This window comes from Brassica oleracea, chromosome C7, assembly GCF_000695525.1.
Source record: "Brassica oleracea var. oleracea cultivar TO1000 chromosome C7, BOL, whole genome shotgun sequence".
NCBI lineage: Eukaryota > Viridiplantae > Streptophyta > Magnoliopsida > Brassicales > Brassicaceae > Brassica > Brassica oleracea.
This window is the reverse complement of record NC_027754.1, coordinates 37,145,332-37,160,745: the sequence shown is the minus strand read 5'-3', so window position 1 is coordinate 37,160,745 and position 15,414 is coordinate 37,145,332. Positions and strand designations below refer to the sequence as shown.

At 35.9% G+C, this 15,414-nt stretch overlaps 3 protein-coding genes across 3 annotated transcripts; all 3 read left to right on the top strand.

Moving 5' to 3' along the window:
* Positions 1-232: 232 nt before the first annotated feature.
* On the top strand, positions 233-1,384 carry LOC106303225. Its single transcript, XM_013739556.1, has one exon. It carries the CDS (start codon positions 233-235, stop codon positions 1,382-1,384), a length of 1,152 nt encoding a protein of 383 aa, XP_013595010.1.
* An 8,716-nt stretch (positions 1,385-10,100) lies between these two features.
* On the top strand, positions 10,101-10,805 carry LOC106304545 (protein GLUTAMINE DUMPER 5). The gene has a single exon (XM_013740946.1). The coding sequence runs from the start codon at positions 10,195-10,197 to the stop codon at positions 10,606-10,608; it is 414 nt and encodes a 137-aa protein (XP_013596400.1). The 5' UTR covers positions 10,101-10,194; the 3' UTR covers positions 10,609-10,805.
* A 2,887-nt stretch (positions 10,806-13,692) lies between these two features.
* On the top strand, positions 13,693-15,354 carry LOC106306911 (zinc finger protein CONSTANS-LIKE 4; the record flags this gene model as incomplete). Its single annotated transcript, XM_013743698.1, has 2 exons — positions 13,693-14,400; positions 14,912-15,354. Coding segments are annotated over 2 exons (1,056 nt in total), but the record flags the coding sequence as incomplete, so codon positions are not given.
* Between the last annotated feature and the right edge of the window lie 60 nt (positions 15,355-15,414).

The window sequence follows — 15,414 nt, the reverse complement described above, 5'->3', positions numbered from 1 at the left end:
TTTCTCATCTCCCTCTCGATGCTCAATTTCTATTATGGTATCAGAGCAATTTCAGCTCATTTTCTCTGATTTTTTGTTCGATTCTCTCACAATCTCTTCGATTCGTCTCTAATCCTTGAAGATCCAGCTGATTCTGAGCTCCGATTGAAGTTATGAATCGAAATTTCATCGTTATCGGTGATTCTTGTTATTCGATCTCGTACTTACAAAGTTTCAGATCTAGATCTCTCCGATGGCGAAGCAAGGAAGGAAGATGAGGACTCGTAACACCGTCTCTGACTCGGAGACCTCCGCGATACGGAACAGATCTCAACATTCCGCAAACGAAGACGACAAACCTGACGTTGCGATCGTTCCGCCGCAGAAATCAACACCTCACCGTGTTCAACCTTCTGGATCACATCCGGCTGGTATACCTTCCATTGACACTACTCATAGTCCGTATTTCTTGCATTCAGCTGATCAACCTGGTTTAGTCATCGCAAATCAGAAGTTAGATGGTTTGAACTATAACAACTGGCATATTGCGATGAGGATGAGCCTAGATGCTAAGAATAAAATTGGATTTGTGGATGGATCGTTACCAAGACCGGCTCAAGATGATCCTATGTTCAAGATTTGGAGTCGATGTAACAGTATGGTGAAATCGTGGCTACTTAACACTGTTACTCAGAAGATTTATGATAGAATCCTTTACTATGATGATGCTGTTGAGATGTGGAATGATCTTTACTCACGGTTTCGTGTTAGTAACCTTCCTCGCAAGTATCAGTTGGAGCAATCCATCGCGATGTTGAAGCAAGGATCTCTGGATTTGTCTGCTTACTATACGAAGAAGAAGACGTTATGGGAGCAGCTGTCTAATACCAGAATCACTACAGCACGAAGATGTCAATGTGATCATGTAAAGGAGCTAATGGAGGAAGCAGAGACTAGTAGAATCATTCAGTTTCTCATGGGGCTCAATGAGAATTTCGCTAACATTCGTGGCCAAATCCTTAATATGAAGCCGCGACCGAGCCTCACTGAGATCTACAACATGCTTGACCAAGATGAGAGCCAGCGAATTGTAGGTTCAGCACAACGCACAACTAATCACCATGTTGCTTTCCAAGTCCAAGACACACTCACTTCAGAGCCTAATCAAGTACTTTTGTCTCAAGGGAGTTATCACAAAGTGAAGTGCTCTTACTGTTCTCGACTTGGACACACGATTGATAAATGCTACAAGAAGCATGGTTACCCCCCGGGAATGTTCAAAGGGAAGAAACCTAATGCTGTTGCCTCTACCAACATGGCTCTCACTCCGTCTGTCAACAGGATCATGGTCAACATGAAGAAGTCTCTTGCGATCAACTCTCTAAAGATCAACTTCTGTCTATGATCTCGTATCTGAGTTCTCAACTCCAATCTCCCAGTGTCACACCATCTGAGAAATATATTGCCTCGACTTCAGCTTCTGCTCCTGTAGTTTCACAGATTACAGGAAGCCTTTCTGGTAACTTCATCTCTTTATATAATCATTCTAATCATGATATGCTCGTTTTGTCTGCATCTAAAGAAACAGGTGTGTCTCTTAGAGCTTGGATCATAGACTCATGAGCCACCCACCATGTCTGTCATGATTGGAATATGTTTACCGAGTACAAACCTTTAGATCAAACATATGTCACCCTCCCTAATGGTTATATTGTTAGCATAGTTGGAGTAGGTTGCATTCGTTTGACTGATTCCATTACTTTTTCAATGTTTTATACATTCCTGATTTCAAATTAAACTTGTTGAGTGTGAATGTCCTTACAAAAACATTGAATTCTAAAGTTTCTTTTGCTGCGAATGATTGCTTTATTCAGGATCTTACTCAGGCATTGATGATTGGTCAAGGTAGTCAAGTTGGAAACCTTTATATTTTGGATGTCAATTTACATTCATAAGTCTTTATCCTTTCAAGGTATGTCGTTTGTTTCTACTGTTACTGATTCTATTACATGGCATAAACGGTTAGGTCACCCCTCCATGTCTAAAGTTGAAACTTTGTCTAAAATTCTTCATCTATCGAATTCAAAAATTAATAAAAATCATTTTGATGTTTGTCATATTTGTCATCTCTCTAAACAAAAGCACATTCCGTTTAAAGCTAGACATAATATGAGCAATAATGCATTTGATCTGCTTCACGTAGACACTTGGAGTCCTTTTGCTGAACCAACAGTTTATGATTCGAAATATTTCTTCACAATAGTTGATGATTACAGTAGAGCCACTTGGGTCTTCTTAATGCGTGCTAAATCTGATGTTTTAAACATATTCCCTGACTTTGTTAAAATAGTTTCGAATCAATATAATGTCAATGTCAAAGTTGTTAGGTCTGATAATGCAAATGAACTGCGTTTTACTGAATTTTATGCTGCTAGAGGAATCATTTCATATCATTCATGTCCTGAAACTCCTGAACAAAATTCTAATGTTGAAAGAAAACACCAGCGTATTCTTAATGTTGCTAGGGCTTTGTTGTTCCAATCTCACTTGCCTTTAAAATTCTGGGGTGATTGCATTTTGACTGTTGTTTTCCTAATAAATAGGTTACCTTCCCCTGTCTTAGAGAATAAATCCCCTTATGAAAAGTTAACTGGTAAACAACCCGAATATGAGTCTTTAAAAACCTTTGGTTGCCTTTGTTATGTTAGCACCTCAACTAAGAATAGGCATAAATTTGATCCTAGAGCTAGAGCTTGTGTCTTTCTAGGATATCCCTCAGGTTACAAAGGTTACAAGTTGTTAGATATAGAGACACACCCTGTTTTTGTTTCCAGACATGTGCTTTTCCATTAGGATATTTTTCCATTTGCTTCATCATCTCTAAATGATGCTGTCAAATCTTTCTTTCCTCATGTTTATTCACCTGCTGTACCTGATGTTGTGTCCTCTAAACCAACATCTTCTGATGCTCATTTACATCAAGATGTGTCATCTTCTAAGGATCATCTTCCCTCTGGAAGTCGACCTATTCGAAAAAAGAAACAACCCGCAAATCTGCAGGACTTTCATTGTTATAATCTTGATTCATCTCCCACTCATTCTACACCGTACCCAATGACTAAATACATTTCCTATACAGCTTTATCTGAGTCCTTTCATGCTTTTATCAATTCTATCACTAAATCAGAAGATCCTCAAAAGTTTTCAGAGGCAATTTTAGATCAGATTTGGTGTGATGCTATGAACGAGGAGATAAGTTCTCAGGAACGAACTAAGACTTGGAGTGTCTGTTCTTTGCCACCAGACAAGAAGCCGATTGGGTGCAAATGGCTTTATAAAACAAAATATCATGCTGATGGCACATAAGAGAGGAAGAAAGGTCGTCTTGTGGGAAAGGGTTACACACAGGAAGAGGGTGTGAACTATCAAGAAACGTTTTCGCCGGTTGCTAAGCTTAGCACCGTGAGAGTTCTAATTGATGATGCCGCAAAGATGAAGTGGTCACTTACTCAGTTGTATATATCTAATGCATTTCTGAATGGTGATCTAGCTGAGGAGATTTACATGAAGCTTCCCCCTGGTTATGAAGAATTAACAGGCATATCAGTCCCTCCGAATGATGTTTGTAGACTGCACAAATCTCTCTACGGTCTCAAACAAGCATCTCGTCAGTGGTATCTGAAACTATCATCTACTATACTTCAGATGAGCTTCAAGAAATCTCATGATGATCATACATTATTTGTGAAAAATGTTGGAGGAAGATACTTGGCAGTGTTGATATATGTTGATGACATCTTAGTTGCGAGCAACAATGATGATGCAGTAAAGGAGTTTGTTGGTGAGTTGGAATCACATTTCAAACTTCGAAACCTTGGCCCTGCAAAGTATTTTCTCGGACTCGAGATTGCACGTTCTGAGAAAGGTATTTCTGTATGTCAGCGCAAGTACATCCTTGAGTCACTGGATGATACTGGCTATCTTGGGAGCAAACCTTCTTCTATCCCACTTGATCCCACTGTTCGTCTGTCGATGAAGACAATTCCTCCTAAGGATGGTTCTAAGATTGTACATGAGATGGGGTCTCTTCTACCTGATCCGAAAGTTTATCGTCGCATGATGGGGAGATTGATGTATTTGGCAATAACCAGGCCTGACATAGCTTATACTCTCACCAAGCTGTGTCAATACTCTTCTGCTCCACGTGAAGCACACCTTAAAGCAGTGCAGAAGTTGCTTCGATTTCTGAAAGGTACTGTCGGACAGGGTCTTTTCTATGGAGCTGATGGTTCTTTTGACTTACGAGGCTTCGCTGATGCTGACTGGGGTTCTTGCCCGGACTCTCGCAAGTCTATCACAGGGTATGCAATGTTCTTAGGAGATTCCCTGGTTACTTGGCGTTCTAAGAAGCAGCGTACTGTATCTAGAAGCACAGCGGAAGCAGAATTTCGAGCTCTTGCAGATGCGTCGTGTGAGATTGAATGGCTCTTGCGCATCATGTCTGATCTAGAGATTCCTATGACGTTGCCATCTCATATATATGGTGATAACACATCATCTCTACACATCGCCAACAACTTAGTCTATCATGAGCAAACTAAACACGTTGATCATGACTGTTATACCATTCGCGAGCGTATTGATAACGGTATGATCAAGACAATGCATGTACGTACTCACAACCAAATTGCAGATGTTCTAACGAAGGCATTGTACCATGCACCCTTCCGGGAACTCACTTCCAAGATGGGTGTTTTGGACATCTACACACCTCCATCTTGAGGGGAGGAGTATTAGCCGGTTTAGATTGATTATATTGTACATGTAATTTAGGTTGGTTTAGTTCAGTTTAGCATAGCCTTTATATATACTTGTAAATGTAACTTTACAACTAATGAGATTAAATATACATATATTTTCTCATTTCTCTCTCGATACTCAATTTCTATTATACACAGATACCTAAAGGGCCGTATAGACTACTACTACATGTTCACTTTAGATCAACAAAAAAAAAAATCAAAAACAAGATAAATATATAAATAAAATAAAGAAGACAAGCAAGATATGATTCTTGGATGTCTCACAAAGTCATATAAACAGATCGATAGATCATTACAGACAGAAATATATTCGTATCTAAGTTTGATTCACAACCAGATTTCGAATAATTTTATGACTTTTTGTTATATGCATAAACAAATATATTCTCTGGCTTCACAGTAAATGTATAAGTCTCTCCCACATAGGTGGAAGCGAATCTCTCCGGCAAGCATAAATCAATAACTCATGTCTATCTATCTAAGGGGTTGCGTACATCAATCGCTTTCGGGTTCACATGATACATCTATCAATACCAGTAATGTGTATATATGTGCATAATATTTTCAGTATAAATCATCACACACACCCACATATATATAATATATGTTGTTTATGCTTTACGTGATGGAGTCATGATCAACAAGAGATGACCCCTTGGCATAACCAACAGGTTTTCACTAATCAGTTAAAGGAGAGAGTAAATTTAGATGCTAGTGCGTTGGTCGAAAATAGAATAGTTATAGACAAGAGTGTTCCTTTTATTCATACGATCTAAATGGATCATTTGCACATGATTTCTTATTTCAGAAGATTCTATGATTTCTTTTAAATTATCTTTAGTTTTTAAAAAATTTAAGTATGAGTGTCGTTTCCATTATCAGGAGGATTTAGGCAAAAGCCCAAATTTTTTTTGAGGACTTATTTTTTGGTTCACCTCCTAAGACGAACCTCTAGATTCACTAACCAATAGAATTGTATTGTTTCATATTCGATATCTTTTAAAAAAGAAACAAAATATTGTTAAGTTGTATTATGTTTTTAAAATAAAAAAAGTAAAAAAAAAATAGTTGTTGTTACCAAAAAGAAATTAAAAAAATATTTTTTTAACGTCGTCAGCAAAACACTAAATCCTAAACCCTAAATCCTAATCCCTAAACCCTAAATCATAAACTCTAAACCCTTGGGTAAACCTTAAACCGTTTCATAAATCCTAAACTCTAAATCAAAACACTAAAACACCCAAGGGTTTATGGTTTAGGATTTAGGATTTAGGGATTAGTGTTTTAGTGTTTAAGATTTATCAAAGGGATTCGGGTTTACCCAAGGGTTTAAGGTTTAGTGTTTTGCTGACGATGTTAATTTTTTTTTTTTAATTCTTTTTTTGTAACTACTATTATTTTTTTATTGGTTTTTTTACATTTTTATTTTAAAAACGTAATATAACTTGACAATATTTTTTTCATTTTCTAAAAGATATTGAATATAAAATAATGAAATCTTATTGGTTGGTGAACCCAAAAATAACTCTTTTTTAAGGCTTGAGACCATAAATGTAATATTAATTTCATTCATTGTTATTCAAGATATATTTCCCATGATGTATATTGGGGACACAAAACAAGTAAATGGTCATAAAATAGTAATAGTTAAATGGTAATCAATCTGAGGTTAGAATATAAATATCCAATTTAAACATAAATACTTCCAGATTTTTTGTGTTATTGGTTTATATATTTTGATTAATTTAAAAATTCATATAGTATTTATAAATCCAAGTAAAATATGCAAATACGGAGGTTTTTCCTCGGATTTGAGTCTTTGTATTTTTAACTAAAAAATTCAAACAAATCCAATCAAATCCATTATTAAATCAAATATGTTAGTAAATCCGTACGATTGAATAACACTTGATTTGATATAGAATTTATGAATCATTAAACCAATAACACATGATTTTAATACAGATTTGAAAATCATAGAACCAATAACACTAGATTTAGTTCGGATTTTTAAATCCATTAAAATACAACAACCAATAATCCATACTTAGAAAGTTTGATATGTATGTTTTTTAATTAATAATAGTATGCATTGCTGACTGATGTTGTTCAATAAACTAGACCCTGACCCGCGCGCCAGCGCGGGTATAAATTTTCGGTTTTTGGTTATTTATTTAACTAAATGATGTATTTGTGATATTTGATGTATATTATATTCACCAAGTAAATAATTTTTTTGGCATCTTAAACCATCTATTTATGATGAATATTCGATATCATATACAAAATTGAACAAATAGACGTAATTAGAGAATTGTAGACGATATATAAAAATAATGGTTATTAATGTAAAATATGAAGAAATATTATATCATGACTTAGTATGGCATAAAAGATTATAAATTAGTTATACATGTTTAAAGAAAATAAAATGATTTTTAAACTTCTATGAAAAAATTAACATATAAAAAGGGTGATGAATTAGTCATCAAATTGTAAATAATTTCATAATTTTGTTAATAATAAATTATTTATAGTCTTTGTTTTTTGTCAAGATAATAATTAAATATCCATAACATTAATATGTTAAAAGGCCATATTATGAAAGCCCATGTTGTAACCGTTTTTTTCGGGAAGTGTAACAAAAAAAAAATACATTTAACTCTTCGTTTTGTTTAAGTTCTTGTCGGTAAAAGATTAAAAAAAATCTCTCTATCTTTTTCAATGTTCATTTTGAAGCTTATTATGCGAAAATCATAAGAATCTCTATATCTTTATGTTCTTATAAATTTTAAATTTATTGTTTCCTCTTCTGCAAGCAAATCAATTACCGAAGTAATAGATCAATTGGTTGGAATCAAATCTATTCTTATAATTAGTGTAATTATGGTTACAGTTTCCATATTTAATAGGTACATTAAAGATATGACATTGAAGATATTATGTTTTGATTAATAGAAGATATTGGATTTTGAGTTTGTATTTATTGATTTATTTTTTTATAAAGCTTAGAAAATCAGTGGGATGATTGGTTGGTTGATACATCCTATAAAGAAAACGAAAACTATAGGTGGTTTGACTATTGTACATCGATCGATGCATGATGTAAGTTGACTATATAAAACTTGAGCATGATCATTTCAAACTAAAGTATAGGTAGGTTATATGCATTTGTTATATTGTAGTTAATATATTTTAAATATTACATAAGTCAAGTGATTCACGTTTTCGTAAAAATAAAATTCAAGTTCATTATTGGGCCATACTCGTCTGTAATAAGCTACGTTAAATATGATGTATTTTTAGGTTCATTTAATGACATTAAGTTTAAATTTGATTAAGGAAAACTCATTAATTTAACTGGAAAAGACAAGCATTAAAATAGGTAGTTTAATTTAATTCTCAGTGGCATGGAAGTGTAAATAATTTAGAAAACTTAAGGGTATTTTTTAATAGTACTTCTCTTTTAATAATATTGATATTAGTGTAAGCCAATGTACATATCGACATCCATAACCATAACTATGTTTAACTTTTTCTCAAAAAATGTTTAAATGGGTCCAATGTTTGGAAGTGCAAGTTTGCTCTAGTAAAATATCACAAAGGAGAAAGTTCCGCAAGTTGACAATCCAGAATTTTCATGTCAAGTTGTCAAGTATCCTCCAACTCCACCAAAATATTCTCATGGCACAATTCAAACTCAAAGTAAAAGCTTTCAAAACATGTGCTCATCTTAAAAATAAGACTGAACTTTACTCTCAATCAATTAATTTTTACTGTCTAAGTTTGCTTCAGCAAAATATATTTTTCATGTATTATTGCACAGCTCAAAGCCTTAAAGTAAAGCTTTGAAGTATGTATGTACACAGGTTAAAATCAAAACTCACTTTGCTTGTTTAGGTACATTTGTAGTGATCTAATTTTGCTTGTGATATACTAATTTCATAGAATAAAAGTTGACTAAACAATCTCAATCCTGCTATATATCCACTGCTATTATTTCACATCAATCCGAATCCATCCTATGGTTTAATATTAGTTTATTCATATTAATATATATATGTAGATATTTATTTATTAATCTAACAATTCTGGGACTTGACTATATTGATTAAACAAATGATATATTCCCATCCAACAATGGATAAAGATAAAATCTAGTGGAATATTGTTGTGGAATATCAAAAGTAAACCCACATATAATTACTGTTAGCTGCAAATCATATCCAAATAGCATCATAAACCCTTGGATTTAGCGTAATAACAAATGGCCATGTGATTTACTGCTGCCATTGCCCCAACAGCGAGACTTGACGTGAAATTCACACTGGGCACAGTTGATATTCCAAAATCCAAATAATCATCAAACTAATATGATGGTTTTTTTTAACTTGCCAATTATTTTGTTGCAAATTTTGTCATTTTCTAAACAAAACATTTATGCTATAATTTATAATATATAATCTAAGTAATGAACCATTAGATATCATTCACATATATAATTTTTTGGTACAATTTTAAATTAAATAAGCCCTTTTTTCAAAAAAAAAAAAAATTTTAATTAAATATAGATGTGAAGGCAATATGTGATGTTTTATTTTGTGATGTTGCTTTCACATATATACTTTAATCCCTGCTTTTATATTCTTATTCGTATTATGACTATACATACTTTCTGAATCGTTATTGATGTGCTTCAAGTTTTTCACCCATTTACTTAAATCCAGGGTTTAAGTCAATTTGAGGCAAAACTGCCAATTAGTTAATTATTTTTTTTCCAAAAACAAGCATTGAGGAGAAATAATTTACTAATGTCATAATGTGCTACGATCTTCGATCCAAATAAGTTATGGTAGTAAGATGTACATTTTTGTTGTTTATCTAAAAAGAACAAAAAAGAACAAAAATAATACTTTTACCCAGGACCTCGTAGTCCAGTGGTACTACCTCCGGGAGGAGAGGTCGGCTGTTCGACTCGCGGGGAGGGGGAGGCGTGCCCAGGACGAAGCGAGAAACTAAAACAAAAAAATATCTATAAAAACAAGAAGAAAAAAAGCCCTTTCTCAAAAAAAAAAAAAAAAAAACAAAAATAATACAAATCAAGGTATACACCTAAATGCAAAACACACATTGTTAAAATATCTTCGAACTTGGTGCATGATCAAAGCAACGTAACGTATCATGGAGATTCCGTGACCCACTTACCTTTAAATTTTTTTTTTATAGTTAAAAAAGAAAAACAGAAATGACATTTTGTACAATATTTTACACCTCTCTCACTCTCTCTCTTACTCTGCCAGTGCTATAAATCAACTGTAAACCACTCCAAGCAAATCAAACTAGCCTCTCAGTTAACAAAAGAAACATTTACAATTTTTCAGCAAAAAAAACAATGAGGAATTTTCCAAACATAACAGATCACAAGATGTCAACAATAGTGGAGTCTCAGACAAGGCATCCATGGCGTACACCAGTCCCTTACCTATTCGGTGGTTTAGCCGCGATGCTTGGACTCATAGCCTTTGCTCTCTTGTTACTCGCCTGCTCCTACTGGTCACTCTCACGGCGGACAGACAGCGAGAAACCGACGGAGACTGATGAAAAGGTAACTGCAAAGGTTTTCGAGGAGAAGATACTTGTGATCATGGCTGGACATAACAAACCAACCTTCTTGGCCACACCTGTCGCGGCCAAGACTTGCGTGTCAAGCGTAGAATGCGTAATTAGGGAGGGTAAAGAAGGGCAAAATGGAGAATCCACGGAAATAAAAGGGCCGTCGTTTTCTTCTGATGAAGAAACCCAGTGAGCTCTGTACACTGTACTCGAGAGTGTTTTTATTTTGGCGTTTCTATCGCCCTCTGTTTTTGTTCCTTTTTTTTGGTTGTTGTTGGGATTATTTTCCTCTGTTTTTCTCGACCATGATATTGTAAATCTTCATCATGATTAACTCGGGTTACTAGAGTGAAATTTTTACCGGAAATTAATAAACAGTTTCTTAACTTCCGCAAGAAACCCACAAACTCCGGGTTAATCATACTCTTACATTAGTAAATGTGAACAAGAGTTTGACATATTTTCGGGTTTCTCGTATATATGTCGGTATGAAAATATTTCACTATAAGATCATTTCAGGTAAAGCCAAAAGAAAAAAAAAAGAACAAAATATGCAAATTATCACTGTTATAAATTCATAATTCTTATGTTCTGTACATAACAAAAAAAATGAGCTGTGGAATCAACAAAAATAGCATCTGTTTATTTGGTTAATCTAATTTTTCCTTTGAATTATTTTATTAGGAAAAATGATTTTAGTAGATCGAGGTAAATTTGTTCTAGGAAAGTACAAGAGCAAGTACGATACGATCATCATGCTCGTAATCATACTATTATTTATTGATGGACTCAAGACTCCCATGGTTTTCTGCCGTCGGCATGATGTATCGGTTGGCGGAAAAAGTACATTGAAAAAGAGACCATGACAAGTGTCACGAAACTGGTTTTGAAGGAGTACAAAGTGTCTTTCATTCATTTCGGAACAGTTGTATGAGTTTATAGCTCTATTAGCCTGACGCGGCGATGAGACTATGATGCATCATCGTATTTAATGCACTTCATTTAATCAACTGTCAACAGAGAGAGGGAGAGAGTTCCACATTTTTTATGATATCATTCGGACGGTTTCAGATTTTTTTAGCGGGTTTGGTATATGCGTACACACGTTTTACAACCTGCAAACAAGAACCTTTTTAGGAAATACATTTATCATATGGCATAGTACTGTAATTTCATTTTTGAAACCTTATACATATTACTTCATTAAAAAGATTTTTTTTGTTAAAGATTATTGAATGTAAAGCCAGTTTACAAAAAAAAAAAGATTATTGAATGTATATATTTCTTATAAGCAACCAACATGATTTTTATATAAATGAAAAACAAAAAACATATTAAAATAAATATAGGTTGGTAAATTCTGTCTGTGCAGCACCAAATTTTAGCAAGAATATTTTTTTTTAAAAAAAATCTATCTGTGTAGTTTAATATTTGTAATTTTAATTGTCTTTTTAATCCTACTATTTGACTTCTGAATTTTTTTCTACAATAACAACTCATGGTGCGTTAATTCATTTGTTGATTGAACAGAACTATGATTCTATTCTATGATTACCATTGAGTTTAAATGGTTTTGTGACTTCTTGTAATTTGTGAATACTTTTTTGTTTTAATGGGCCAGTAGAGATGTCAAGCATGTTTATCCATCCCGTTATGTCCCGTACCGCGGAGGGTTAGTTGGCGAGCGGGTCACAACGGACCTATCCCGTGCGGGCTACGGTTTTCAAAATGTCGGCCCAAACCCGTACCGCAGAATATATAGGCCTTCGCGGGTCATCTTGCGGGATGCCTCCTTATCAAACCGCCTGTGCTACAGCTTCTTTCAATGTTCAAGTAGAAGAGTTGTGTAAGAGAGTTGAAGAGAGCTCATTAAGCTTCACTAAAGCCTTACCAAAATCAATGCCACAAAGCTCCGTTAGTGTTTGCGTTCTTGAGTTAAAAGCCTTCTTTTGTTATCAGCATAAGCTTTTGTTAAGTTTGAATCTGATTGAGTCATTGTTTTTGTAATAATTTGGCTCAAGTGTTGTCATCAAACCATCTCTCTTTTTAGTTATTCGGATTGCAAAAAAAAATTGTGAATCACTTTGCCAAATTATACAAGTGAAGTGATATACAACTAACTGTTCTCCTAAACAACACCATTGTAATCAAATTTAATTTAAGAAAAACACTACTTTACAGTACTGAAAACAAAATCAATCAACTTAAACAAGAAATATCACATTGTAATAAAGCAATTCATAGTTGTGTGTAATAAAAAGAAAAAAACCAAATCAAAACACCACCAGAGCTCGAATCGTTATCGCCGGAGCTAGAATCATTATCGCCGGAGCTCGAACATCATCACCGGAGCTCGAACATCATCACCGGAGCTCTAATCATTATCGCCGGAACTCCTTATGTTTTCTGGGGGAAAAATCAAATGAATCGCTTTCTTCTCACTTTTTTTCTCGTTTTTTCAAGGAAAATAAGAAATGAATAAAAAAAAGCAGGTCCATGTAATACTGCATGATTCGTTTCAGTCCACCCCGCAAAAGGCCAAGTCCTGCAAAGACCCGTCCCGCGAAGCCAGCCAAATTACAGACACAGAAAACCTCGTCCCAATACCGTCCCGCGACAGTAAAGACCCGCGGTCCAGATCCATAATTGTCATCTCTACGGGCAGGTGTGAACAGAAAAATACACACAGTATACCGGTAAGACAGAAAAGGGCACTATTACTAAAACATTAGGCCCAACTAAAGACGCATAAAAGCCCATTATTGACCAACCTACCCACCGGCCTAACTTATACTTTTTTGTACACCTTTGTCACGGTATCGTCTCCATTTATGGCTAGCTTCGTGGTGGTCCATAGACTCCAAGTGGAAAGCATCAAATCCCATGCTTATTCACATTCATTTGAATTTATAGCAAAATGACCAATCTTTTTATATGAAAGTTTACAACTCTTTTTTAAAAACCATTGACAAATTTGCTACGTACTATTTGCAATTAAAAACACCTGTTGCCAAATGTTGAAAGTCCAGAATTATTATTACAAGTAGATGAGCGAGAACGCGAGAAAAGAAGACAAAACCTCATTTCGTGCATCGTCAGAACTTTTCATGCCCAAGTATTTTTTTTTTCCTTGTAATGAATTATGTTGTTTGGCTAAGATTTCACCACGTGTCGCATTATCATTCGTTCTAAGTGGATACTCATGGGGACTACATGGATAGACTCATGGACAAGCTCATGTGAAGCCATATCATCACCAACCACAAAGACAGAGTGACAAATAGAGAGAGAGAGAGATAGCAGAGAGAAGAGAAAAGAGAAAAGTAGAGAGAGAGAGAAATGGCGTCTAAGCTCTGCGACTCATGCAAATCGGCGACGGCGGCGTTGTACTGCCGTCCAGACGCGGCGTTTCTATGCCTCAGCTGCGACTCGAAGGTCCACGCGGCGAACAAGCTCGCGTCGAGACACGCGCGCGTGTGGATGTGCGAAGTGTGCGAGCAAGCGCCAGCCCACGTCACGTGCAAGGCGGACGCGGCTGCTCTCTGCGTCACGTGCGACCGAGACATCCACTCCGCCAACCCCTTGGCGCGCCGCCACGCACGCCGCCGTGAACTTTCTCGACGACTGTTACTTCTCCGATCTAGACGGGAACGCTAGCCGCGAGGAAGAGGACGAGGCTGCTTCGTGGCTGCTTCCGAATCCGAAGACGAAGACGGCGCTGGCTGCGGCGGCTGAGGCGGTGCCGGGAGATAGCCCGGAGATGAACACGGGTCAGCAGTACCTGTTCCCGGATCTGGATCTAGATTGCGGGACTTTTGATCCTAAGGTGGAGTCGCAGGAGCAGAACAGCTCCGGCACCGACGGCGTAGTTCCGGTGGAGAATCGAACGGTTAAGGTAGCGGCGGTGAACGAGAACTGCTACGAACTTGACTTCACCGGAGGATCCAAAGGCTTGACTTACGGTTACAACTCCATCAGCCACAGCGTAAGCTCCTTTCTCCGGTTTGCTTCAATTAATTCTGATTTGTTTATTAACCGAAACCGCTAGTTTCCGTTAATTCTGTTAAGAGAAATCAGTTGTTTATTATTCAACTTTAGATCTTATTATTATATATTTTAATAAGAAAAAAAAGTCTAGATCTTTGTAGTTACCACTTGTAATGACACTTAAAATATTAGTTTAATAGGTACTGGTGATTGAATAATGTGTTGTATGCATGCAACATATCTAACCTAATCTAGAATACGATGAATTAAAGTATCAAACTATATCTCAATTGCACTCGACTTACTACTGATTATCATGTTTATGTTTAGTTAGTTTTAAATTAACAAGTTAACAAGTACTAAGTAATAGTGTTCAAGAATAATTAGGCAGGATTATTGTTTAGACGGATTTTTTGAATGTATTGATTTTTAGAACAGTGAGTTAGATTATAGTAACGTTTTATTGTAAGAGTTGTTACTAATCCAAGGGGTTTTGTTTGTTACAGCAGGTATCGTCATCCTCATTGGAAGTGGGAGTGGTGCCAGATGGCGGCTCTGTGGCCGACGTTTCATACCCTTACGGTGGTGCTGCAACCAGTGTAACCGATCCGGGAACTCAGAGGGCAGTGCCGCTAACGGCAGCGGAGAGAGAGGCGAGAGTAATGAGGTACAGAGAGAAGAGGAAGAACAGGAAGTTCGAGAAGACAATAAGGTATGCTTCGAGGAAAGCGTATGCGGAGATGAGGCCGAGGATCAAGGGAAGGTTTGCGAAGCGGACGGATACGAGTGAGAGCAACGACGTGGTTGTTGGTCATGGCGGTATATTTAGCGGGTTTGGACTTGTACCTACATTTTAGAGATTGCTGTGAGAGAGAGATTCTCTTTTAATATGTGGGTTTTGTTTGGTGTCGTTTTAGTAATAATGTTTTTAACAAACTTTTGTCTTTTAAGAGTTGTTTTGTTTATGTTGATGTTTGGTATGGTGGAGGGAGGGAGGGAGAGAGTAGAAGAG